Genomic DNA, 27214 nt, shown 5'->3' with positions numbered 1-27214 from the left:
TAGCTGTCCTGTAGCTGATTTATACCAAATATCTCATAGAGTGATTATAGTAAAATCATTCCAGTTTGATGCTGGTGTAAGACAAAACTGGATCTTTGAAGTCAGATTAGGGAAGAAGAGGTGGTGTTCTCCTTAGCTGAGGCAGTTGGTGGGATTTTATTGTTTGCTGCTTTGTGCAGAAATTTGTAACTTCTTAATATTCCCCACAGTAGAGAAGAGGCCAGTGCTGTTGTAAAGTACATAAAGAAAATAAGAAGCCTAGAGTAGAAAGAGTCTAAAAATCAGAGAAGGCTATGGAGCTGGTGAGAAAATGAGAGGTGACATGAGAACAGGAAGGAAAGGGGAAGGTTATGTCATTAGAGACTGGAATTCAATGTTTTGATGAAACTCCATGGATACAGGAAGGAGCAGGGCGGGTAAAAATAGCTAAATGAAAATGGTATGAGTTCCAAGAATTCAACTCTCTGAAAAGAAAGAAATATATGTTCTTGCTTAAAAACAGGCGGAAAAAGTTGATGTGTTTTTATGAAGCATTAGAAAGAACGAAGGAGAAAGGAAAGGGGCAAAATTTGCTGACTGCAATTTCTTTTCTTTTTTTTCTTCAATCAAAACTTGAAATTTTGTGTTATTATACACATTTCATCCGAATCCTCAGTGGCGTGGTTCCCAAGAGAGAGAACACTTTTTCAGTAAAGCCGTCTCATCAGAAGACCTTGGAGGCTGTTCAAATTAGAGGGTTTTTTTGAGCTGAGCATGTGCTAATGCTTGCAGACACAAAATTCTCTCACTCCCTGACTGGTACAAAGCCTTGCTTATCCTTGTCTAAGAAAATGGCCATAACATATAGAATCGTTTACTTTTCGGGATCTAAACTTGCCCAAAGCCAGCAAGCAATTAGATTGAAGTCTCTGTATTTTTTGTACTGAATTGTATGTGCTCACATCCCCCCATAGAGATTCACTTCTTATCTATAAAACAGAAAGGTCTTACTAAAAGAAAAAAGAAAGAAAGAAAATCAACCAATTTACTTACTTAGATTTTGTTTTTGTTAATTCCTGAACAGATGGTAACATACCACAATGGAAGTTTTATAAAAATTTCCATCTTTTAACTGAGTGCAGGCCTGAAATTTTTCCCTGGTGAAAATGCGGAGCGTGAGTCATTAAACACACTATGCACTATCTGCATGGGATTTTCACTTACTGTATTCAGAAAAGTCAGAAAGCCGTTCCATTACAGTAACTGCTTTTTTTTTTTTTTTTTTTTTTTTTTTCCCCTCCACCTGGGCAAATGGCCAATTCCATCATCTCAGGCTCAGCAGTACGAACAAGGAAGGTACAGTCTGAGGAGGGGATGTAATGCACAGACAAGGGGAGAGGCATCACTCCACGGTCCAAGAGCAGGAGTTGATTTCTAAAGCTTAAACAATTGTCAAAAGAAGGGGCCTGAGTTATGATTTCTCCAGTCCAGTCTGAATTCACTAATTGAAAAGTTATGGCCTGGTTTTACAAGTGAGAGGTTATATTGCCTGCAGAATGTTCAGCACCTACTGCATCTTGGCCCCAAATTACCGTTATGAAGATAGAGTCTGAACTTAATCTTTGCTTGGACTCCATTTGAAATTTGGCACTGATTGCTGTGGGACAAACAAGGCCCGGAGATGCTGAGTGTGGTTTTCTTCAGGTCTACTGATTTGACCTTGGAGAGCTAGAGGAGTTCAAGCTCTCCAGGCTATAGTACTGTTCATCTTAGTGAAAGTACAGAACTTTGCTGGGGGGTGGAATATAAAGGGATTTTTACATTGAGGCTTCAAGGCATTTGTAAAATCTTTTGGCTCTCCCCAGGGCCCTGACTACAGTCTCTGATGCCTAGTTCTTATTATGCAGGATCTTCCTGAGGAGCGCAGTGCTCATCAGTTTTCTCAGCCTGCTATTTCTTGTACTGGTCTTTGTAACACATGTAGATCAAAATTACCTTGGAGAAATCAAATCATGGCCTGAAATTTGCAGTTTGGAATATCCTTTCTGTGGTGGTAATTTCCTTCAAGGTGGCATCTATATACCCATTTTGGAGTGGAGATGTGAAACAGGCATGACATGTATTGCCCCTTAGTTACTTCCATTAATGGGTGTGTTAGAAACACGGGAAGATGGATGGATGGATGGATCCTCTTTCAAGGTCTCTGTCATTCAGGAAAAGATGAGTTAATTATTCTCAGTCTGTGTGATACTTAATGACATCTACAAGAGAGGTGAATGGCATCTTGTTGGATGGCAGGAATAATATAGAACACAATTTCCCCTGAAGAAATAGCTCACATACCTTATATAATGAATGAGCTCATTTTGCCTGTGTTTGCCAGAAACAATAAAAGTTAGAAAATGTCCCAGTAATTAAAATAAAGTGTTACCCAGATTTATGGTGAGAAATGTGAAATGTCAGGCAATTGAGTGCAGCTCCACGCTCACAAATAAGCTTCACATTCGTTAGAACAGGTTGCATTCATTACTAAGAACAGTGTGGGTCCAGTGCTGGCCCCAGAAGGCAATGAATGGTTTCTCCTGCTCAGGGAAAGAAAGCAGAGGGGAGGGAGAGGTGCCAGCTGGCGTGTTCGCTGATGGATCTTGGGTCCTAGTGGTAATGCTGCAGTATGCACTGTACAGCCATGATCATTGCTTCAAGACAGGTTTTGGATTACGTGATGGATAGTAGGAAGAAGGGAGAGAGAGTGCCATTCTCAGGCCTGCCACACGCAGAAAAGCAATCTAGAAGACATTTTTGAAAGGGTGGAGATGAAAAAGGGAAATCTAAGCAAGGCCAGCCTTCCTGCGGTCCTTCCTCTCATGGTCACCATTTAATACTTTTTTTAATATAAATGCTATAGCTATGAATAGTATAGAAGCTTATGAATGTGAGTTTATTGCTTGTTTAAAATAATTTAATCCCTAATTATTCCAGAGACCACGTTTTTGTCAGAGGGCCACATAAGACATGTGAAATGTGTCTAATCTGTATACATACTATGCACATAGACTTAGGAAGTACTGAAAGTGTAGGACTGTTGGAAGCAGAAGTAAAACTCACTGAAAGTCTATAGTGTAAGCGTGTTTGAGCAGTACCCATGCAAATCATGCTGAAACATTACAATTGCCTTTTTGCTCTGTACAGCTAGAAGAAGATTGGCTGCTGAAATGTCCTTCTGCTGTGATCTGGGGGTTGTGATATTGAGAACCTGCTGCCTTAACATCTCTTGTTGCTTGCTTTTGCAATCCTCTTTTCTGACATAGCTAATTAAAAATTGAAGAAACTTGAAACATAAAAACTAGTCTGACAATTTAGCTGTCTAGAACCTAAAATGTTAAGTGTCTTTCCTGAAAAAGAGAATAGGACAATGGTAAGTTGGATACCAATCAGTGGATACCAATCTTGCAGAGGGCTTTCATTACCTGATTATTTCAGACTGAAGGTGTCTGAAGTGTCTGATTCAAAAAACAGCCTGTTTTGCCCACTGCAGTATGAAAGAGGTCTTATGGACAAAAACCAACCCCAAAAACCTTCTATCTTTTAGTGTTGGATTCTCTTCTCACATAAATTTCATTTGGGAATACTTCTAGGGATATCAGTGGAGTTTTGTTAGGAAAAAAATAGTTGATTTTATCTTGGTAAAAGATTTGGATTCTGATAAAGATCTGCAGGGTGGCCTTAAGCCCCCTGTATATCCTCTCTGTTCCTCAGTTCCACATCTGTAAAATGATGGTATGAATTTGTTTCTTTTTCATTACATGCTTGCAAGAAAAATCTCATTATGCTAATGAGGTGTGTGTATGCTTTAATCACAGGTTCATTCAGAAAGTCCAGAAATAAAATAAATATGAAACCAAACCATAAGAATTTGTGAGAGGAGTAGAAATTCCACATTTATAGGACAGCACGTTCTGAATTACTGAAGTGATGATGCAAGCACTTATCTCCATAGAGTGCCTAGTGCTCTGTGTGTTATTTATGGAGACACAGGCCTTTAAAATAAATTGCAGGTTCATATGTCAGACCAGCAGATAGAGGATCACTTTACAACAAGGGGTAGTTATCATAAATTTCAAGCAGACCATGGGGCTCATTTCCCACCATGATTCTGGATCTTAAACTGTTGTAAAGTACGTACCAAAGAACATGAGAAACGAGACTAGAATCAGAAGCCTTAGTGATAACCCAACTGTGGTCTTACAGAGTCTTTCTAGCAAAGGTACACTTAAGCATACCAATATTATTTGTAAAGTATGGATATCACAAAGATGAGAAATTATCTCAAAGATGGAAGAGATTACAAAAAAGATATGTGAATTCTCTGGAGTCTGTAAGAGGCTATTGAGGAAGGGAATGTTTGGCCTTAAAGTTGCACATGGGTTTCAGGTGAAATGGAAATAAGGCAGCTTTAATTGTACCGTCATGCAAGTTGATACATGTGAGTTGTAGAGCCCAGCTCTGTTGCCCTTTTACTCACCACAGCAGCTGCAGCAGATCAAATCAGTATTCCCACAGCTTCTCTGCATGATAGAGTGTGTGTGGGAGGGCAAGGGAGGGGAGTTAACCCACTTTGTTTTGGTGAAGCTCAAAGCTGAGGTTTTGCTAATCAGTAACTCCTGTAGTGCAAGGTTGGCACACTCGTTTCCTTTGATACTGATTGCTTTGGGATGCACTACATGGCTATAAGCCCTGAGCTCAGGGAGATACTTTGCTGAAGTCTTAGGTTTAACTTTGTCTCAAATGTGTTGGTTTTTCTTCCCTAGAATGGTGATAGTGACTATTTGGTAATAGCCTGTGTAAAAAACATACTAGAGGAAAAGCTGTGGGTGAATAGCAACAGTTCGGTTGCTCCTTTTACAAGGACAAGGCTTTGGCTTGATATTCTTATCCCTTCCTCTGTTGGATGTGCATGCTGTGCTTTGTTTGCTTATTGCTGGATATGCTGAGAATTGAAAGATTCGGTGTTAATGTAAATGACAGAAAGACTGTGCAGCCTTCCTTCACCTAACAGGACTATTCTGTAAGCTCCTTTGGGAATCCCAAGAGTTCCAGTTTGTATTCCCCACTCTTTTTCCAGTAAATTAATTTTTTTTATTGGCAGTAGCAAGCAGATCTTTTTCTTTTTTTTTTTTTTTTTTTTTTTTTTTTTTTTTTTTAATGAGGTGTTTGGCAGCGTCCACTGGGGCATGTAGGTACAGAGTGTGTGGGTGGGAGGGGTGGCCCTGAGCAACATACCAGGCAACTTGGGACGAAAAAATTCTAAAAGATGGAGAGCTCTTTCATGTGCTTTTCACAACCTCTCACCTCCTGTACTTCTTAGGATCCCTGATGATTTCTTCCCATTTAAATGTGAATTTTAGGTGTGAGAGCAAGTCATGTTTTAAGCAGGTCATATGTTCATTACATGTATTAATCATGAATGCATGCCCATTAGTCAAACTCTGTGACGATTCAAGCCAGTTCTTAAGTTCACCCCTCTGACAGCTTTTGTTCTGAATAGCCTGCTGTGTTGTGTTAGCGTGATAGCTGCTGTCCCTGATGGCACAAGGAACTTCTGGAGCAAAAGCATCAATTGCTGTAACCTGAGCTTAAAGGCCAAGTCTTATCCTAGATTATTATCCTCGGAGGATCAGGAATAGAGAGAAATATGGAGATATATATTGATCAAGAGGTTCTATACTTTGGAAAGAAGTAAAAGATGTAGAAGGAGATAGGTTGTGGAGCTGAGCTGGACAGGAACTGAGCACTGTGAACAGGACTAAGGAAATAATGATGACTTCTGAATCCATGGAATTCTCTTCTTAGTGGTGGCAGAAGCTGCTATGAACATGGTAAAATCTAATCAGTTAGCTGAACCAAACCAATAAAAAATACAGCATAGCGAGCTGCTATCACTGAAAAGATCAGATATTAAACCAATATGTTTGGCAGAAAAAGCAGAGGCAAGACCCTGGAGAGGAGCAGCATTCTAGAGAGAGATTGCTTTATCATCTGTGTCCAGGTCATGGATACTAAAAGGGAAGAAGATAAGATCTTTTATGTTTTATGTGTGCCTGCTTTGTGCATATGCCTCAGAGTATGTTTCCAGCTTTCCTAAATTCTGTCATTGTGATTTTTTTCTTCAGTTTATTCCTTGGTCTTAAGTTTCTCTCAAACTGTAGAAGATTGCATGTGGCACAGTCAAGCTGTCTCTGCCTTCCAGGAGGTAGAGGTCAGCCCTGTAGCTCCTTAGCCTTTGTTGTTTGAAGTATACAACTTGGGTATTTTCATTGAAACCACATAGAATGGCTGGAGTGGAAATTACCTAACTGAAAATCAAGACCATTGAAGGCCAGAAGAACCCAGATTCAGTTCCAGTCCTGTTTCCCATGTGTTTTCTTGAGGGTGGAATTCCCCATTGGAATCACCTCCCACTTTTCCTGTTATCCAAGGTCATCTCAAGAAATCTTCACCAGCTGCCCACTCATTTAACTCAGCAATTTCAGAAAGTTTTACATCTACCTATATACCACCTCCCCACTTACAGTCTCATAATTACCAATTTTGTTTTTACTGCTCTCAGAATAGATCTCACCACTACTTGGAGCACAGTAAAAACATAAAATAACCTTATAAACAAGCTATTAGTATGTAAATCAAACCTGTTCAAGGCTGTGCAGCATCCCAGAGCTCACCTAGAACATGGTAGAACTTGAACGGTGGTAAATACCATAGAAGTCCCAGCCACCTCACTGAGCTTTTTGGCCTAAAAAGTGTTGTGTAAATAGTTGATTTTTCCATTAATTAAAAAAAGAGGACATTTTTGTTAACATGAGTCCATTGCTGACGTTCTCAAACAGCAACATTATTTGTTTGGTTCATCTTAAATATGACTAGTTCATGAAACTTTTTTTTTTTTCCTGTGACTTCTTAGATGTTTTAAAATTCGCTTATTTCAGTACATTTCTAAGAGAAACACATCCAAAAATTGTGGTCTCTTTAAAAATAAACATTTCAAGATTTGTTTTGGCCACAAAGATAAGAAGATGGTATACATTGGTGAAATAATTTTCTGTAGGCTGAATCTCTATGTTGATGAAAAAATGAAGTATTTTGTTGAAAAAGACTGCCTGACTCAGATACGTCTTTTTCAACAGAGAGTTTGAAACCTTATTCTACAGGTTCTGGATAGTCTGGCATTCCCCAGTTTCACTGAAAGGGAAATGATCAGTGAAAATGATGATCTTTAGTAGACAGTCTGTAAAGGAAAGAAGGGAAGGAAATATCCTGGTCAAGCAGGAATTGTTTTACTTCAGTACCGGAATGGCACAATTAGAAATGAGTATGTCCGATACAAACAGGGAGAAATTAGAAGTAAAGAGTTTTACTGTCTAATGTGAGCTACAGTAGGAATTTTGATGTGTCACATTTGCACCCATGCTTTTATTTTGCACTTACTTTCCTTCTTCACACTCTTCACCACGGGCCCTTCCCAAACCTTTTGTCAAATAGCTGCAACGTGCAGCACCGTCCTTGATAATCCCCAGTTCTTCCCGACAGAGCAGGCATCTAAAACCAGAGGGGACTGGGGTGAATTTCTTTGGAAGATACTTTTATTACGCCTGTATAAAATATGCATAAACATGATACTCTCTACTTGGGGAACGCGTAAAAGGTGGGACATGATACTTGTGAGAGGCACCGAGTTCTGCAAGGGAAGGCAATGGGGAGGGAAACGAATTGCCTGTTAAATATGGAAAATGGAGTCTGCTTTTTGTTCTGGGCCTTTGGAATCTGTGGGTGGATTGGAACTGGCAGGCAGGGAGCAAACACCCACCCACCATAGGGCTGTGTGGTTCAGAAGTTTACAAGAGTGTTTGTGTTCCAGGAGCTGTTGGCCTTGAAGCCAATGGAGAGGGGGAGGAGAAGAGGGAGAGAGTGAGAAAAACACTGTGGTGTTAGGGCCCTTCCTCCGAGATATTTCTCCCCTCTCCTTTCTCCAGCTAGAGGGCTTTGGAGCTGGAGCGAGACAAAGAGTTACTGGGGGAAAGATTAAAATGATTTTAAGATGCGCAGCGCTCACGGGCCGTCAGCCGGGGAGGCAGAGACTTCAGAAGCCACTGCCACCCTAATCCCAAGTGACAGCTCTCGTCGCTCCCCCTTCTCCTGCCCTGCTGCCGTTTCCTTCTGCAGAGTCTGTGGGACAGAAAGACAGGGAAGTTTTACTGTGTTGTTATTGCGGGAGTGGAAAATTTGTTTCTGTCCCGTCCTGGATTCAGGTTCAGAAGCTGCCACTCGAATTGGTCACCATCTGGATATTGCAGATACAGAAACTGAGGCAGAGAGAGACGGAACAGCTTGCCCAAGGCAACAGGAAATCTGTGGGAGATCTGGGAATAGACCCCAGATGTCCCGAGTTTTCTGTCTTAACCACAAGACCATCCTTCCTGCCTTTTTGGTAGACCCCTCTGCTTCAGGAATTCCGACTCTGAATTCCACCCGTAAACAATCTGTTGCACGATCCAGAGATTTACTTGCACAAAAGAGTCATTTGGGAGGGAAAATGGCACCTCTCTCACCATGAGCTGCAGCCACCACTGTCTTTTTTCTACAGGCTAAAGGGGAAGGGATGGGACAAAAAGAAAACAGCTTCCAGAGCTAAGAAGCTTCTCTGTTACTATTCAAACTTCCTGCAAGTGTTAATTTTGTTCTTTAAAAGAATTGGGAATGGCACAAATGTCCTTCCTGTTACCAAAAGGTGCCACACGTAGTTTCTGAAGAATATTACTGAGAATTATTCTTAACTAAAAGCTTTTAGATACCCCTGTTACTCAGTGAAAACCGTTCCTAGCCCTGCTGTGGGAACCTCGTTAGCATCAGGAGTCAACAAAGACTGTATGGCCTGGACTGTTAGATCCTGTCTTTAGACCTTGGTTTTGGGGTAATATCTAAAAATTCCACTGGTGGCTCAGTAAATCCATGTGCCAAACACAAAGGGAATTTCTTGCCACCAGTGGCTTTCTGTAATAAGGGAATTTGGTAAAGATTCTCTAAGTGCCTTCTCTCGCCGTATGAAGACACAACTGGTGGTTTGGAGCAGTGGATTTGGCTCTTGCCTCCTCTCTTTGGGTGGGGTGTGTGAGATTGGGCTCCTTGGGGGAGAAAGGGTTTTTGTGGTGAGATCAAAGCTCTTCTGCGACACCTCGGCCCTTCACTCCGGAGGGGATTTCAGAATATATAGATACAACTAAAATTGTGTTTTTAAAATGTTGCTGCGTTCCCTGCCCCGTTACAGCGATTCTGAGTGAATTGCCACCTTTTTGTTTTCTGTGTGCTCTGTTTAACGGTGTTTGGACATTTGTCCATTTGTCTTTCTGCTTTTACGCTGCGCCAGGAAACTCTTTCAGACAGGACTATCCGAACGCCCCATTTCTGCGCCACTCAGTGCAGCAAGATTTTGCTTTAAAGCCGCCGTCGCGTTCCAGATAACGTTTTAATAGAACAATGTTCCCGGCGGTATTTTAGCGGCGGTGCCGGTGCGGAGCCGCTGCGCGGGGCGGCGCGGGGAGCCCTGGGCGCTGGGGCCGCGCCTGGCTCGCCAGGGGGCGCTCCTCTCCGGCGGCGCCGTGCGCGCGGGCCCTGCGGCCGCCGGCCCCGGAATCCCCCGTGGCGGCCCCGCTCGCCCGCCTTTGCCACGGATGCGGGTTTTAATCTTGCCTGACCCCGCGTTACTACTTCAGCGAAGGCTCGGGTGGCTCCCCCCCCGCCCCCGCAGGCCCGTGTAGGCGGTTGTGCCACTCGCCTTTTCCACGTGTTAAAGGCGGACTGGCGTGGCTTGCGAGCGGGGCCGTGTGACACGCGTGTCCGGAGCAGGGGGCCGCCCCCGCACGGGGCGCTGGGCGGGTTGGGGGCGCCGCCGAGGATGCGCCTCTTTTGGCCGTAAATCGTCTTTTGTACGCCTGCGAGCGCTGCTCGGGGAGAGCGGGGCGTGTGCCCAAAGTTGAACTTCGCAGGTTTTGGGGGGGGTCCCAGGATGTACTCAAAAACATTCAGGAGTTAAATGTATTTAATACCTCACTATACTTCAAACAGTGTGCCAGGTTTTAGAAGCAGGGTTTTAGAAGTGAGGGTAAGCAGACACTTTTCCAGTGAAAAAAAAAAAAAAAGAGCGAGAGAAAAAAAAAGCCCTCGCCCTACCGCCCCTCCTCGGCGGCGCGGCGGTCCGTGAACCCAGCAGTTTACCCCGGCTGCCGCCCGGGGCCGTGCTGAGCGGCGGCCTGTGCGGCAGCGCGGCGCGGAGCGGAGGGGGGAGGCGGCCGCTGTTCCTGGAAGAGCCCGGCCTGGGGAGTTGGTCACATTCTTGGCTGGGATTCAATGACTGAGGCAGACACCAACAAACAGAGGGGGGGAGGAGGAGGAGGAGTGGTGGTGGTGGTGGGGGTGGTGGTGAGGGAGGCTGAGCCAGCCTGCATTAGCTCAGCTCTCAGGCACTCTCAGTCTCTGCTGGAAAGAGGAGCTGGGAGGATGTGCGCTCTGTTACCGCGGCTCCCCACGGCACGCCGAGAAGATCGAGAGAAATAAGGCAAGAAAGGCGAACCGAGAGACGAGGAGTCCTCCCAGATCAAGCTGAGGGACCACGAGGGGGAAAGGGAGCCTGCTTATCGCCCGTCCGAAGCCCCCGCGCCGTTTTGGAAGTGCCAGAGATTTGGGCCTTTTCCTTTTCTTCTGCGTTGTTCCTTTCCACAGACCAAGCTTTCTTCCTCCTCCTGCTTTTTACTTTCCTCCCCCGCGCCTTCCTTTCGGTGGATATGGACAGAAGGGTGATTACTGCAGAGAAGCAGCAGCCGCCAGAACATATTTGAGCCCCTGGTTCTCGGAGCGTGGCACAGACTTTTTGTATTTCTGTGGGTGGCGTGTGTGTGTGTGAGTGAGTGAGTGAGTGTGTGTGTGGTGGAGGTGTGGGAGGCGGGATTGGTTTGCCTGGGGGGTTGGCTGAGGGGGTGAGTGCTCGGATGAAGACCTCTTTTTGGCGTGACTCTGTGCTCCATCGGGGCAGCTTGGAGACTTGGAGGTTTTGAAATTGTAACGAATCAAGAGAAAAGAAAGAAGAGAGAGACACGCATACAAAAGGATTTATTTCCTATTCCTTAGTGGATTGTTAAACCTGAGTGGGAAGGAGAAAAAAAAACAAGGGTGGGTTGTTTTATTTTGTTCAGAATTTTTTTCTTAAAAAAAATCCCTTAAGTGGATTTGTACCAGGGTGGAAGATAACTGGGGATTTTTGTTGTTTGTTTTGGGAATAGAAACTAAAAAATGGAGACTGTAAGTAGAAGCAGCTTCCAGCCTCATCCAGGACTGCAGAAGACCTTGGAACAGTTTCATCTGAGCTCTATGAGCTCCCTGGGTGGCCCTGCTGCTTTCTCAGCACGATGGGCACAGGAGATGTACAAGAAAGACAATGGCAAAGACCCAGCAGAACCTGTACTGCATCTGCCCCCCATCCAGCCTCCTCCGGTAATGCCTGGTCCCTTCTTCATGCCCTCGGACAGGTCCACGGAGAGGTGCGAGACCATCCTGGAAGGGGAAACCATCTCCTGCTTCGTGGTGGGTGGAGAGAAGCGGCTTTGCTTGCCCCAGATCCTGAACTCGGTGCTCAGGGACTTCTCCCTGCAGCAGATTAATTCGGTGTGTGATGAGCTACACATTTACTGCTCCAGATGCACTGCTGACCAGCTGGAAATCCTCAAAGTCATGGGCATCCTGCCCTTCTCTGCTCCTTCCTGCGGGCTCATCACTAAAACTGATGCCGAGAGGCTTTGTAACGCCTTGCTTTATGGTGGCACCTATCCTCCCCACTGCAAGAAGGAATTCTCTAGCACAATTGAGCTGGAGCTTACAGAGAAGAGCTTCAAGGTGTATCATGAGTGCTTTGGGAAGTGTAAGGGACTCTTGGTGCCAGAGCTTTACAGTAACCCCAGCGCAGCCTGCATCCAGTGCTTGGACTGCAGGCTTATGTACCCACCTCACAAATTTGTGGTCCACTCTCACAAATCTCTGGAAAACAGGACTTGCCACTGGGGCTTTGACTCTGCAAACTGGAGATCCTATATCCTCCTCAGCCAGGATTACACTGGGAAAGAGGAGAAAGCTAGACTGGGCCAGCTCTTAGATGAAATGAAAGAAAAATTTGACTATAACAACAAATACAAGAGGAAAGCCCCCCGGGTAAGTGATGCCTTTAAATTTAATGGGGGTGGGGGGAGAAAGAAAAAAGGAATTTTCTGTGATTTCGGTGACATCCATCGATATACCCAGTTTGTTACCAGCTGCTTCGCCTTTGAGTCATTTAGCAATCTAATTGTGTTCTTAATTCTCACCACGTGTGTGTTAATGTAGACGAGCAGTGTTTGAGATGGCACCTTTTTTTTTCTCCGGTTGTGTTCTGAACACGGTAGTTGGAGTTTGTTTAAGTTATATATGTGTGTTTGCCTATCTTACTGTGCATGGAACCTGATCTTTGAAACCCAGCACGCTACCCCAGACTTTAGCAGGAACTATGTGATTTCGGGTCTTTAAGAGCTTCAGTTAGGGGTCAAGACAAGGAAGAAGCCAGGAAAAAAAAAATCAGTTACTGATCACTCCAGACGCAAATATATACAATTTTCTGCTCGACTGCATGCCGCCAGGGATGGAGGTAGGGGCTAAATTGTCTAAATGGTTGCATTGGAATAAAATGTGGCTTCTAAGAGAAAAATCCCCACAGTAATGCAGGTTACTGGTGTTAGGATTAAGTGCGTGGAACGTGAACGGAGAAGTCCCTGCTTTTAGAGTATCCCTGTGGAGCCTGGATCTCCCCACCAGACAGGCTTTTGTATATTGGATTATGTATACATTCAGTAAATGAATCTATCTAGGGCCAGCTGCAGCAGCTTCTTAAGGTATGCCATGCCGTGCTGAGCCAGACAGCTAAAGCACAATTTTTTTAGATGTCTTTTGTTTTTCTTTCAGTCTGAGCTGCCTTTAGATTCCAGAATCCCTGGTGTGTGGGTGGGAGGCTGCCTTGGCATCTGGCACCAGTCCTGATCAATGGGCAGCAGTGCCACAGGGCCTTGAGGACTTGCTTACAGACACCAGGATGTCTGGCTCGCTGGGGGTGGTGGGGCTGGCTGGGGGATGAGAAATTTGCTTCCAGCTCCTTCGCCTCACCCCGACCCCCCACCCCCAACACAAGGTTAAAGCAAACTCTTTCCTACTGAGTTTTACGCTGCAGGTTTGTTGGTTGGATTCTGCCTCATCTCCCAGAGACTTGTGAACTTTGCTTTGGTTTTCTGTGTCTGGAGTGGAAGGGCAATGACACAAGCCTCAAAAAGCAAAGCAACATTTAAAGCCCACTGAGAATGTTCAGTAAAATCCTTAATTACCTAACCAAATAGCCATTTAAAGGAGCAGACACAAGCTCAGACTTAAATAACGCTTTTATTTGTAAAAAATGCAACAAAAATACCCAAACAAAGCCCAGAGTTTTTAAAATATCCTGCGCAAAGGATGCAGTAATTCCCACAGCTGGCCTAAGAGGCCTAGTTAACCCCTTTGATTTGCCTCTGCGTTTTTTTGATGCAGGAGTAGAGTCTCACTCCTTCAAGTTGCAGTTTCTCTCCTGCTCTTGTGCTTAGCCCCCGTTTCAGTCCTTGTCCTCACCCCTCCTTTTCCTCCCGCTTGAGTGTCAGAACCGCTGTGACAAAGCTGGGCTGTAATGAGCCACATTATCTCCGTGGTTGGAGGTGGATGTGTTTTTAATGGCTTGTCTATTCTCCGTCAGTCATGTGCTAAGATGGAATGGTGGGATAGATGTATATGAATGTCTGTGAGAGGAGAATACGGTTCTGAAAGTGAATGCGTTTTTCATGTTGGGAAATTAATTTTCTAGGGCATGTTTCGTTTGGGAAGCAAAATTAAGAAATCTCCACGTTCGTGCGCCAGAAAGGTACTGTGTCCCTAGCTTGGTCATTTCCAGACTTTAATTAAAATGAATGTTAGTAGGGGTGTGCTTTCCTTTTCTTACAAGGCTTTTACGGCATTCTGTTCAGTTGTATGATTTATCCAACACCCCAGGTGAGGTTGGAGGTGGAGAACAAGACAAGACTACTAAATCTTGGCTTTGCCTGACTTTTTGGTGACCTTTTAATAGATCCTAGTTCAGAATATGGCAAGTGCTTTTCCCCCAGCCTCCAAAATCTGCATGCAGCGCAGCACTTCTTGCAGAGTGAATTCAAGATACCTAATAGTGGACGGCAAAAATTATGTAAGGAAATCGTGGCCATCTATTTGGCAGAAAATTCAGTCAAAATTCTGTCATCGTAAAATTTTAAGTCTCCTGCATGGGATCATTTGAGCAGGTGGCGAGGAGTTTGATGGGAAGGAACAGCGTGGTGTGTCCCCAGAGGATGGGATAGAGGGGAAAAAAGAATGCTTTATCTTACATCCTCTGCAAAACTGGGCTTAAGTTTCAAGGCTTTTGAGCTGTCTTCAGGGCCCTCCTATTAATGTGGTGCAGTCCTGAGGAGCCCCTGGCAGTGCTGGCAGAGTTTTGTACGCTTATCCTTCCTTTTTCTGAAGTCTTTTTCCATTGGGCTTAGCCAACGGATATCATATGCTAAGGTCATTTGTGTTGTAGCAGTGTGTGCAGATAATTACGGAGAGATTTAATCAGGCTCTAAGATTGGTAGACTGTGGCCAGGGGCAAGTAACACAGGAGTAAAGTTTAGATGCCTAGTAAGGAAATGAAAGGATGGTCCCATGTCTGCCTCTGTGTGTTTGTGTTAATTACTGTCAGTCTGTGTGGGTTTTGTGTGTCTGTTGGGCTCTCTGTCTGTCTGTCTCTGGATGAAAGAGTGAAGCATATGTGTCTTTGTGGTGGTCTTCCTTTTTGATGTAGATCTCTGCATAGCTTTGTTCTGTTTTATACAGAGGTGTTTGTGTGTGTTGTGTGCTGTAATCTGCTGTCTCAGATATTTGGTCTTCTACTTTCAAGAGTGGGGTTTTTACCAGTTTCCCAATTTATTTATTTATGCGTGTGTGTGTACACATTGCTCTGTGTGTTGTGTTTTCCTTGGGGCTCTGTTAGTATGTTGGTAGCATGGGATGCATATGACCACTTTTATGGTTGTTTAAGAAGTGGTGAGTTTTTTGAGCTTTTTGTGTGTGTTCATGAGGTTTATGTGATGAGGGATGTAGATTTCTGCCAGCACAGCTCTGCCTTTTAAGGGTCTGACTTAAATGGAGGAGCTGGGTTGGCACAAGCCCCTGTTGCAGATTCAGCATCCTGGCAAAACTGCCTTTTTTTGCATCTCTCTTTTTTTTCCCCCCTCCTCTTTCCCTTTTTTGCCCTTTGTATGGTTTTAGTGTATTGCTACAAGGCATATCTTTACCTGGATACTTCATTCCCAACATACATTTCTGTGCACAGCAGGTTTCCAATGTGCATATCGAGGTGTCTGTATCGAGAGGTGGATATGTACATGCAGATACACTGTCTCTCGGGCAGCCTGCTTGGTTGAACAAGATGCACGTTGCCTGGTCTTGCCACTTGCAGAAGAAGCTTTTGTCTAGATCTGTGTGAAGTCAGCAAAGGGTCCGAACCAAAAACTGGAGGGAGCTATGACACTTGGAGTCCCCACTAGAGCATGAACCATAGAGGCCTTAGTCACTTTCCTTACCCTCTTTTAAAACTTTTCTTTTTGTATCCTCCCTGTTCATTCTTGGATGAGCATTTGACCTCCCATAAGCTTCTTGTTACTTCCCAAAGCTCTTTCTTTTCTTGAGCCATATGATAGCTTCTCCATTTTCCTTTGTATCAGTTTTTTCCACCTTGTCGCATGCTCATGGCAGGATTTTTTTCTGCTTTGTTTTCTCTCTGGTCTCTCAAAGTCTTTGTGCACCAACACGGCTTTTCCTTGAGCGAGTGTCTTGTTTCCTTACCCGTTTCTCACTTCATCCACCGTTACTGGCATGGAGCACAACCATTACATTCTGGGATATTTCTAGAAATTTAAAATGTGAATAATCTGTCAGGGTTGCAAAACAGGGTCCTAGAAATCCATTTTCAGTGCCAAAGCCTTTTTCTTGAGCTCAGCAGCTGGTGCATGTTGAGTGCTCCCTTGCTAGATATGGCCTTGGTGTATCTCTCATGCTCTCTTTCCGCTCCTGTGTGACTGACAGCTCTCTGGTTTCTTAACATCAGTGTGCCTCCACTGTCATTGAATTAGTTCAAAAAGCAGGCCTGAAGGCTTTGTTGGTTGCTATTTCCAGTAAAGGAGAGTGGGTTCGACTCTGTCTCTTTTGAACCCTTTTTTTCTTTTTTTAAATATTGAACCGAGCAACATTTGACAGTGCTTTCATATTTCCTACCTGTGTGCCAGACATCTGTCCTGTTAGCAAAACTGTATGTGATCCGACACTAAGAGAAGAAGGGAACTTTCCTTGCACACGTGTGAACACACCCACACACGCCAGCACTGCACTGTTCCCACGGTTCAAGTCCCAGCAGCACTTCTATGAAGTAGCTGGAAGCCAGAAGCAGCATTCTGGGTACTGACACACAAATGAGCACAGAAGGCCTCCCACTTTATTTCACAATGCCTACCAACCCAGTGCTGCCACAACATGCAGCTTTCTCAGCTGGAGCGGGGTTTAGCCAGGTCAAGTGTGCAGCCAAATCAAAGAACAAAAATTGCTGAAAGTGAAATAGCGCGGTCCTGCCGGAGCCGTAGGGGAGCTGGGGACTTGTAGGTGCTGTGCTCTGCTCTGTGGCTGCCTGAAATGCTGCAGTAGTAGAGCTAGAATGCCTATATTTCTCTTTCTGTGTCCTAAAGTCCTGCCTTCTGGCAGTAGTAATCTTCTTTAGTTGTTAATAGTATATATCCTATAATAGGTATAGCAGAGAGATTCTGATTTTATTCACAGGCAATGGTGTTCAGACCACTGGATGGATTTTTTTCTTTTTGGTACAAGCTGACTTGATAAATACTCCTGGAAAATTCTGCCTAACAACTGAGGATTCAGTTGCTTTTCCATGGAGCAATGAAGTCATTGGTTCTCTTACCTGATGTTTAGGAACTAGAGATTCTCTAGGAAAAATTTGGAAGTCTCTAAAACAAAAATGGTGAAGTCTTGGGGCAGTAGTTTAGTTCAGGATCCTTCTACAGCTTAAAAGTTGAACTTCAAAAATGATAGCACAATTAAATAAAATCCTGTGTACCTCAAGAGGTGTCAGTTTTTAAGCAGACATCAGCGTTTTTTTCCCAAGCGTGCAAACGGTTTTACAGATGTTGTAGATCAAGAACAAAGAAGCAGGTACGTGCATGTGTGTTAGACAAAGAATATGCTGCAAATAATGATCTAATGATGTTGAGTCAACTGTGGTACTCTGTTGCCCCAGAATAGTTCCTAAGTTCCTGAATTCAGACCTCTTGAATTAGGGAGGGAATTACACGCAATCTCTTCTTTTGAAAATCACTGCCTAAAATATTTAAACATCTGCCTCTCCCTTCATTGTCTGGGCTGTCTCACTTGCCTCCCCATTGCTCTGGTTTCGGGCTTGGGCGTATGTTCTGCCCAAACAGTAGCGCGCTTTGAAGACGCATGTAAACACAGTTTATTTTTTGGATGTGTTAGGAGTCTGACACCTGGTCTCGCTGCCAGGGCATGAGCGTGGTTATCACTCGCTTGAGCTCACTGACCAAGGAGGGGGTGTTTTCACTTGCTGAGAGGTGCCTTTAGATCAGTGTTGTAAAAGCATCTGGAGGCGTCTGTATGAGGCTGCTCTGAGCATGTCTAGACAACGCAGCGGTTAAAATTCTGGCAGCCACTTGTACCTTATCTACACCTTCCTGGATTCTCAGCACTGCTGGAACAGGGGGGACTTTGGGGCTACGTCTCAGTGGTTGAGCCCAAGTGAGATTTGGGTATCTAGAGAGACGTATTGTCCATTCTTATTGAAAACTTATGTTATTTCTGTCTGTTAGCAAAGTTAATTTGCCAAAGTTAAGGGGTTTGAATGGTACTGACTACAGTAAGGAGTGGGCTGGCTGTTACTGGTGATAACTGATGATTGGAACTCACATTGCTGGATTAGCTGGCCAGACTGCTTTGCCATCGCACAGTGGATTGTGTCTCAATGTGTGCAGTTCTTCAGCCAGAAAATATTTTAATTTTGACATGTATATCTTGTTTGTTTGTTTGTTTTTTAAAAAAACCCAAACTTTGTACTTGACACTGTAACTCTTATTTAGAGGAAATTGACATGGAGCAGTTACGCTAAATCCAACAGCGTTCTTGGAAAGAAATTAGAGCTTAGAGAAAAGTAACTTGGACTGAATTGTAGAGAATCTATCGATAGAGTACTGTCAATTACTGGGCTAATCTATTTTAGCTGAGTGGCCATAGAGCACTTAATCCAAATTGATCTTCACGTACAGGAAGCATTACTTTAAAATGTAGTAATATAGCATGGTCTTGTTTTAAATTTGTCAATTATAGTATGTGTGTTAATGATACGTTTTTATGAGATAATAACTAATTTGTTTGTGTATGTTTTCTGAATCTGGGTAATATACACTAATAAATCTGCACCACTTTTTAAAATGGTATTCCACTCAGTCTCTAATATACTCAGTATGTGTTCTTGGAAAATAATTACAGAGAAGCAAGTTTGCTCTGAAAAGATGCTCCAATCCCTTACCTTCCTCATTTACACCTTGTGTAGCCATGTCTGTCTTTTACATTTCATTGTCAGTGTGGAGATTCAAGCTCAGATTATTACTAAAATCACCTGTTCCCATATCCTGGAACATACGAGGTTAATTTGAAGGTTTGGGGCTTTGGGGCTAGTTCTACAGTTCTCACTCAAGCAATCAGCAGGCATGGTAATTGGAACCAGTTCACCCACAAACCACAGCAGACTTGTATATGTATCAGACTTCTTCCTGTGTGTTGACTGGCAGCACTTGCAGTCGTGGAACAGAGGGACAAATTCTGAACCAGAATATAGTGGTGGTGAGACAAAGTGGCTTCATTGAGTTTGTGGCCTTACCTGACATTTACAGGCCTGTGTTAAAGCTGGAAGCAGAACCTGTAGTTCTGCTACTGCAATATTTCCATTTTGCCCATTAATGTTTTTGTTTCATAGATGTTTGGTGGTGATCTGGTCCTGATGGATCTTACTGAATGGGGCAGTAGTTTCTGCAACTGGGAGCCTGGCTTCAGGCTGAAGGGATTTTGTCTGCTGGTTGTTACATGCAAGACTGGGTTTTAAGATTGTGGTAGATATCTAATTTTTTGGTCCTATATTTGGGGTTTGTCAATTTTTTAATTTTTTTTTGGTAATTTTATTTTTTTACTGATGAGGAAATGTGTCTGAAGCTTCAGGCTGAAGGGATTTTGTCTGCTGGTTGTTACATGCAAGACTGGGTTTTAAGATTGTGGTAGATATCTAATTTTTTGTTCCTATATTTGGGGTTTGTCAATTTTTTAATTTTTTTTTGTTGTTCCTATATTTGGGGTTTGTCAATTTTTATTTTTTTTTGTAATTTTATTTTTTTACTGATGAGGAAATGTGTCTGAAGCTGGGATATGGGCCAGGTGTTTTTTTTTCTGATGCAAATTGAAGGACCATAAACTTGGCCTCAGAATTGTATGGGGTGCAGGTGCAGCTCGTTGTGTGTGCCTGTCCTGTTGGATTGGGAAAACCTGGTGGCTCCTGGAGATTGGCTGCTCTGCACTGAGTTAGTTATTTCGCTTTGACTTTTGGTTGGATGAAGTGACAAAAACACTGATACAAATTCAGGCTCTGATCCTGTCAGTGTTTCATGGACAGAGAGCTCTTCTGGAAGCCAATGGGAATTCCCATGTGGGGAGCACTTATGGTTGGCTTCATCTGTGGTTTGGTTGCTATCACATAAAAATGGGCTTCTCCAAGGAGTGGATGAATATTAAACAACCTGATAAGGTGAATAGTCACTTGTTCTGTTAGATGGGCCATGTCCTACCATCCTTACTCATGTTAAATAGTCTTTACTTGTTTTAACAGTCTTACTTAAAAAGCCAGGGAAGGCGTACATGAGGATAGAGTTTCTGTGTATGTGTGGAAATTGCAGCATCATTCCATATGCTGGAGATAAACAGGGAAGGAGCTAATCAATAACTTGGTTTCTGGCTTCATCGTGTATTGATTTATGTACAGTTACCTTTGCACATGCTTTGTAGAAAATGTGACTTCTATGTTTGGTTTTCTGGTTTTGTTTTGTTTTGTTTTTTTAAATTGAAGCCGTTTCTGTTTTGGTATGAGAATCGGTTGCATTGAAAGCACAAAAATTGCTCAGGCTTTAAGGATTAAAAGACAGCAGCAACATTGACAGAGTAAGATAGAGCCTAGTGCTTGTCTCTTCCTAGGGAAGATGTCAGTGATATATTCAGAAGACACATACCCCTGTGCTTTGTTCTTCATCCTCTGCTCAGTCAATGGTATCATTTTATAGAATAAGGTCATTGACTTGGATTGCTTCTTGGTTTCTCAACCCTTTTCACCAGCCAGTTTGTGTAATGTCTGTCTGAAACATTGAGTAAGGGCATTGAAATAGCAGACAGGATATCAAGTGTTAGGAAGTCTGGGTTAAGTATAACAGACAGTTCTGGCTGGTGAAAGGGGAGCAGCCCCTTGAGCTTGGTCACAGTCCAGTCTCTGTGGAAACAGCGGCCTCTGGTCTCTGCATCCCTGTCACGGCTTTTCCCCTCTGTTTCCTCCACACCCATCTAATTAATTGTGTGTGGGTGCACCTCTTTTCTAGAGATGTCTCTTCCTCGTTTCTTAGTGGTGCAGAATTGTATGTAATAATGTCTCTTTCTAAGGATTACATAAGTTGAAGATGATTTCTCCACTGGGAGAATTATGCAAGTTTAAACTGAAATGTATTTAGAAAGCTTTTATGTGTGTGTTTTCTGACTCGCAATGCAGAGGGTGATTTATTTGCATCCTTAATTGGACAACATCTGTTAGGGCTGGAAGAAAAACCATTTCGTATCACTGTCATAGCCTGCATTTTTATGAAGCCTCTGACCCCCTCCCCTTCCTGCAATACCTGTGCTCCAGGCGCCGATTCTTCACACCCAAGTAGAATCAGTTGGGCACTCTTCTGGCCAGGGGTCTGTGGAATTTGTAATGCATATCTGTATTAGTGCCGTGTGCCAGTGGTGCTGTTCAAATCAGCAATAAAATAATCAATCTTTAGATATTTTTTTCTTTTATAAGAATTTGTTGCTTTTATTATTGTTAAAAAGAAGGTAATGACGGTGAGCCTTCCCAATTCTGCCAGCAAAGATAAAGTGTCCAAAATGTTTCTGTAACGCTGCTCTTAGTAATCTTTGATCATTTAGTAAAAACTTTCCTGCTGGTTTGTGTGACTTAACACAGGAGAAGAAAGCGACCGCAGTCAAGTGCGTTTATTGAACTTGACGAGGCCAAAGTAACTTCTTGCTTAAATGTGAACTTCTGCGTGAGGCTATTTGTGTGTCTGTGTCCTGCAGCCCCAAATCGGGCAGCTGACCTACGCACACAGCCCTGATCGATTTCGGGGGGGGCGGGGGGGGGGAGCTGCAGAGATCTGAAGAGCCGTGCGTGCAGGTCAGATGGCAGAAAGGGGATCATGAGAGTAATTTGATTTCTATTATTATGTAGGTCGAGTTCGGGGGGGGGGGGGTGAGGGGAGCTGCACAGATCTGAAGAGCCGTGCGTGCAGGTCAGATGGCAGAAAGGGGATCATGAGAGTAATTTGATTTCTATTATTATGTAATACTGGAGTGCTGTGTGTCTTGGACTGCGTACGTAATGTTTGTAGGTGCTGTTTTCAGCGTCTAGCCAACAAAACGAATTCTGCTGAGTAGTAAAAAAATACAGGTTGCGCGGAGATCCTGCTGCTTGCTAAACCAGAGGTTGTAGTAGTGTCAATTATAAGCAGTGAATTACTTTAAATAATTAAAAAGCCCTCTGTAAGTATTAAATTTCTCTAGATCCTATATTTTTTGACAAGTATCTTTAAGAAAACCAAACCAAAAATCCTCCAGATTGTTCATGTTTGCATATTTATAGCAGTAAAATAAGTTTTATAGCTTCTATACAGAATGATGGGCTAGAAAGGCAGAAAATAGACAATATTAAGGCTACAGTGGTGATTTCAGTAACCTTCATTGATGTAATGGAGCTCAGATTTACACTTTAGTTATTAAGAATTCCTCATGAAATTGTATGTAAAGCATGCTTTGCTAAAGTGCCATCATTCCGCAGATGAAAAATTTATCCGAGTTGAAAGATAATGGAGTGTCATTCAAGGAAAAAAAAAAAGAAGAATTTGCCATTCTTAACTCCCCACTAGCAGTTTCAGTTTATTCAGTGGGTGTGAATTATCTCACCCATGCTGGCATGATTTAGAAATATTCCTTTGAAATAAATGTATTTAGAGTGGTGCAGAGCTGCTGTGAGAAGTAAATCAGATTCAAAAGAGTACAGACTGCAGCATTAGGTCCATTATTGATATTTCTTTGTTCCCATTCATTCACTAATAAGAAACATGACATAGAACGAGTCTTTGCACTAATATATTTAAAGATTTAGTTTGGCTTTTTGCCTTTTTTTTTTTTTCCCCCCACAACAGTGTAGTTTTTTGCAAAACCAGTGAAGCCAAATAATCTTTGGAGCATATTCAGCAGTAGATAGTGGTATCAGTGGTGAAGTGGTGTAAAGTGCCTTATTCAGTCAATCTGCAGAACTACTGTTCAAAGGCCTTGGCCCTCACAGCGTAGCAAATTAGGAGTTCCTTTGCTAAGAACTTAATTTCTAGAAACGTATTTATGTGAAAATCTTTTTTTATAGTGGATTCATTGATCCTTCTTTAGCCCTGTTGATTGCAGAGCAAAGATTGTGTGTGTAACATTACTAAATTCTGAAGGGAAAAAAAATTATATCATAATAAAAATATAATTTTTAGATTATATATTTTTTCTTTTTTTCTTTGCATTCACAATTTTATATAATTAGTGATTTGGAGGGAGAAGGGGGTAGAGGGAATTGACAGTGCTGTAACTACTATTTGCTTATATTTACCGTATGACTTGCTTATTTATAGCATTGTTTAACTTTTCCATATGTCTTTTAAGTGAATTTAGTCTTTTTGCAGTTTTTTAACAATTAACCTAGCCGTGATGAGGCTTGAATGAATATCATCTGCACACCTGTTTAATATTAAAGATCAGGCATTCAGTGCTTTGTGGCTTTAGCTTGAAATTCAAGTTGCTTTGAGTCATCCCTTTCGTCTTTTGTTTGGGTGGAAAAAAGGAGTGGCAGTAAACGGCCTGCAGCTAAGAAATGAAAGAGTTGAATTAGGTTTTAGAAATGTTAGTCTTGGCATTTGGGACATTTGCATTTGTACAGATCTTCACGCTTGGCTTTATTTTGAGTTTAGCAGTTCAGTGCTCAGGATGAAAAATGTTACATATCTTTTCCCAGTTAAGGGACACATGCACATTACCCTGGAGGAGGAGGAGGGGGGAGCCGGGGTACGAGCTGCGGTTTCACATTTTGACCAGGTTACTGGTAATAGTGGCCTATGGCTTATTGCCTCACCTGTAGTTTCAGGTTTTTTTGACAGCAGCTTCTAATTCTATGAACCAGAGGACGGTCCACTCTTTAAAAACCAAAAATGAGTCAACGAGATAGAAATTGCTAAGAAGGAATTGCAGCATCGCCCTTGTTTCACTTGACTTTGGTTGAGTTGGTAAAGCTCCATCAGTTCAAGTGTAGCTGTGGGAGAAGCTGGACTGGCCCGGACCGAGGGGACAGTAAGTGGGGAAGCTGCCAGCAGGAATATCTTCCCCTGGCATCATTGCTGAGTATTGTGTAAACAACCAGAGCTGGTGTTCCATTACTACTGAATTGCTTTACTGTGGAGTTATATCTCTGTATTTATAAATGCATAGATGAGGTTTAACTTCTACCATTCAAGAAAAAAGATAATATTTTAAAGGACTCTGTGGTCTAGACCTTGAGGGTCTTTAATCAGTGAACTTTGCCTGGGATGCAGGAAGAGTGATCCACTTGACATCAGTGTAGTTGCACTGTCCTGTGAACCATGCCAGGAACCGATTCAAGTAAATGGAAGAAACAGGAGCTTCTTTGAAAAAAGACCCTGAAGTATAGTCATAATTGGACCTGGTGCTTTGCTTTAATTCAGGGAAGGTTGTTGAGGTAACGTTTTACTCTGTGGTTTGACTTCACTGAAGTCAATGGACTTGGTCCAAGTTTATCAAAATGTGTCTTAGAGTGGAAATCACGTGCACAGCTGCTGGTTATAATTTGAGGGTCAAATTCTGCTGAGATTTTACAAGTGAAAATTTAGAGGAATTCATGGGATTTCAGTGGAGGCTGTATTTTCAGAAGTCTCTTTCTACATTTAAATTCTACTCATGCAAATTTATAATTTAGGTTTCTAAAAATTTATCAAATTTGCCCTCGTTAGCTGGACTGATTTATTGATGCAGTTTTCTTTTATTATAACATGATTTTATTTCAGTAGATTCACACTAATGAAACTTAGTATATTTCTTTGTTTCTAAGAAGGATGTTCATTCATGTTCTTTAGGAGCAGCTGGATCCCATCTTGACAGATGTGAAAACCCTTTCATTGAAGTTGCTGTATTTTTTTTGTGTGGTTTTTTTCTTGGAAAAAAAATCTCTTTTATTAACTAGAGCCCCCCTCCCTTTTGAACTTTTTTACTCCCTGAGTCAAAATCCTAGTCCCCTGTATTGTCAGAATTAATTGCTGTAGAGAGTTTGGATGCCACAAAGTGAGCATTAGGTCTCAGGGAAGAGAAATAAGGAGACACATGGATCCTGTTTCAAACAAATGTTTTAATGAAGAAAAGGTTGTTTGATTTTTGTTTTCTTTTTAAAAACAGAAACAAATTTTACTCTGGATTGTAATTGCAAAGTAATAATTGAGTTGCTCCAGATTCACCCCACTAAATGTACCTCAGTAATCATGTAAAAGATTCTTCAAACTGGCTTTCTGTGACTTCTGTTCTGGCAGGGGAGAGCTGCAGTTCTGTGGGTTATATGTTACTGTGGGGCCAAAACTGAATTGCTACCCTGGAAAAAACTTTTTAAGTGATTGTCATGGCAGATCCGTGTCCTAAAGTAGTAGTTTGCAGAAGTAAGTTCATAGTTACCAGCTCAGTTGCTCTTCTTCCTGCTGTTTTGGACACACTGGTAGTTCTTTTTTTTTGGTGGTGGTGTTTTTGTTGTTTGGTTTGTTGGGGTTTTTTGTGTGTGTGGTGTTTTTGTTTTTTTTTTCCAAGCTCCTTCTGTGGGCTCCTTGCCCGAGTGCATCTTGGGATTTCCCTTTTGCTGAATGAGCTGCTTGTTTGAGAGGGAGGAAGTGAGGTCCCTTCTGGATTAGGAGGGAATGGGGGTGGAGGGTGGGGAAATGTCCTGTTTCATATGCAAAGCACACTGAACTGAAAAAAAAAACCCCACATGAAAACCTTTTAACAAAACCATCCATGTCACAGACTGGCAGAGCAGCTGCTGGCTTTGTTAGGGAGAATATTAATGTTTCAAAGACTTACAGAACCTTTTAAAAATGAGATGAAGGATGAATTTTTATTTTTTCTTTTAAGATACAAATTGAGATATAAATAAAATCTCCTTATCGATATCTGTGAATGGAATGTGCTGTCAACTGATGTGATACCAACTTCCACAACAGAGTCATGAGCTCAGTGAGAATCGTTGTTACAATCTACTCTCCTCTTTCTGAGATTTGAAGGTAAAAATGGCTCTGATTCCTCAGTTGCTCACATCAGTTATTAGCTGTGTGTGATTTGATTGCAGTTAAGTTTTTTCTGCTTGGCCTAATAAGGGATCTAGCAAAAGAAAAAGAATTAGTTTTTCCAATCTTAAAATAATGTTGCTTCAGCTGGGAGCAGTAAAATCCGTGCAACAAATGAGGAGTCCAATTTTGAAAATTTTAAATTTTTTTTTTTGCATCAGTGATTGTTCATCAAAAATCAGATGGGAAAGTTTCTGTAACACTCAAAAAGTATGGAGGGCAGCTGTACTTTACTGAGTTGTCTCCGAACCTTGTTCCCCTTCCTGGTCAGGTCAGTGGTTTAAGGTAAAAAAACAACCAACCAAAAAACCAAACCTGTGCTTGTATAGGTCCCATTACAGATACCATAGTAATGATTAGTGTTAAATCCTATTTAATGTATAGTGCAGATGCAACCCCACCACCTCTTGTTATTTTATTACGCAGTCTTATTTATCGAAGCAAATCCTAATGCAGAGCATTGTACTGGCTTAGGGCTGCAGTGGCTCTGTTGTAGTTGATGTAGAAGTGGTATCAGCAGCATCTCTATCAGCACCAACAATGCGAGGCTGACCCTTTGGCCATTCCTGCTGCTCTTTGTAAGACTTTACATATTATAAGACGTGATTGTTTTCCATTTCTAGAATAAATGGGGCTGCTGTTAGCTTAAAAAGTTTGGTTTTGGATTATCGGAATAAGAAGCCTCACTTGAAAAAGCAGGTTATTAAAAGGAACAACTCATAGAACTGCCCTTTCTTTTCAGGATTTTTTACAAGTAGTAAACTTGATGGCGATCTCACGTAACCCTGTTTTAGTAGTGGTGCAGCTCTAGGCATCAGAAGCATTCTGGTGTTTTTATTGGTGGCTGTGTATAAAATCATTTTTCCTCGAGATAAAGAAGCCAAATGTCTTTTGTATTCTTTCTCTAATTTAGAAGAACAGAAATTATAGAAGTCAATAATGTAATAATAGTAACACTTTCCAACTGCTAAAGTATCTCTGTCCCACAAGAACAACATTCAGAGACAGAAGGAAGTGCTGTACTGCAGGCCTGGCAGATTTCTGGTTTGTGTGCTGGACTCATTTTCTTGCACAACATTTTCAAATGCTGTAGAATCTCATCATTTGAAAAAAAGGAAGTGTGTTATCATCATTTCTGCAGTGGTAACCTCCCAAACGTGAGCAGGTATTAGCTTTTGCTGCAGCATCTGCCTGCATCTGTTGAGCAGCCTGAAACAATGAGTCCATTTTATATTGGGGGAGGGGGGGAGGTTTGCTCTTGACTCTGAATCCTTATC

General features: G+C 42.4%; 1 protein-coding gene across 3 annotated transcripts in view; it reads left to right on the top strand.

Moving 5' to 3' along the window:
* Positions 1-10473: 10473 nt before the first annotated feature.
* Positions 10474-27214, top strand: part of SKI (SKI proto-oncogene) — a 132689-nt gene continuing 115948 nt past the window's right edge. Inside the window, exons 1-3 of one of the 3 annotated variants that reach the window (XM_014943927.1) lie at positions 10474-11196; positions 11307-12228; positions 13931-13987. In XM_014943927.1, the coding sequence (XP_014799413.1) occupies positions 11317-12228; positions 13931-13987 (969 nt within the window). In that variant the 5' untranslated portion in view covers positions 10474-11196; positions 11307-11316. Of the gene's footprint in view, positions 12229-13930; positions 13988-27214 lie in introns of all 3 variants that reach the window. The other 2 variants (XM_014943926.1, XM_014943928.1) reach the window with 2 other exon arrangements.

The sequence above is a fragment of the Calidris pugnax genome, unplaced genomic scaffold, assembly GCF_001431845.1.
Source record: "Calidris pugnax isolate Ruff unplaced genomic scaffold, ASM143184v1 scaffold129, whole genome shotgun sequence".
Classification (NCBI taxonomy): domain Eukaryota; kingdom Metazoa; phylum Chordata; class Aves; order Charadriiformes; family Scolopacidae; genus Calidris; species Calidris pugnax.
The sequence above is the reverse complement of the archived record's forward strand: the minus strand, read 5'-3'. Positions and strand labels throughout refer to the sequence as shown.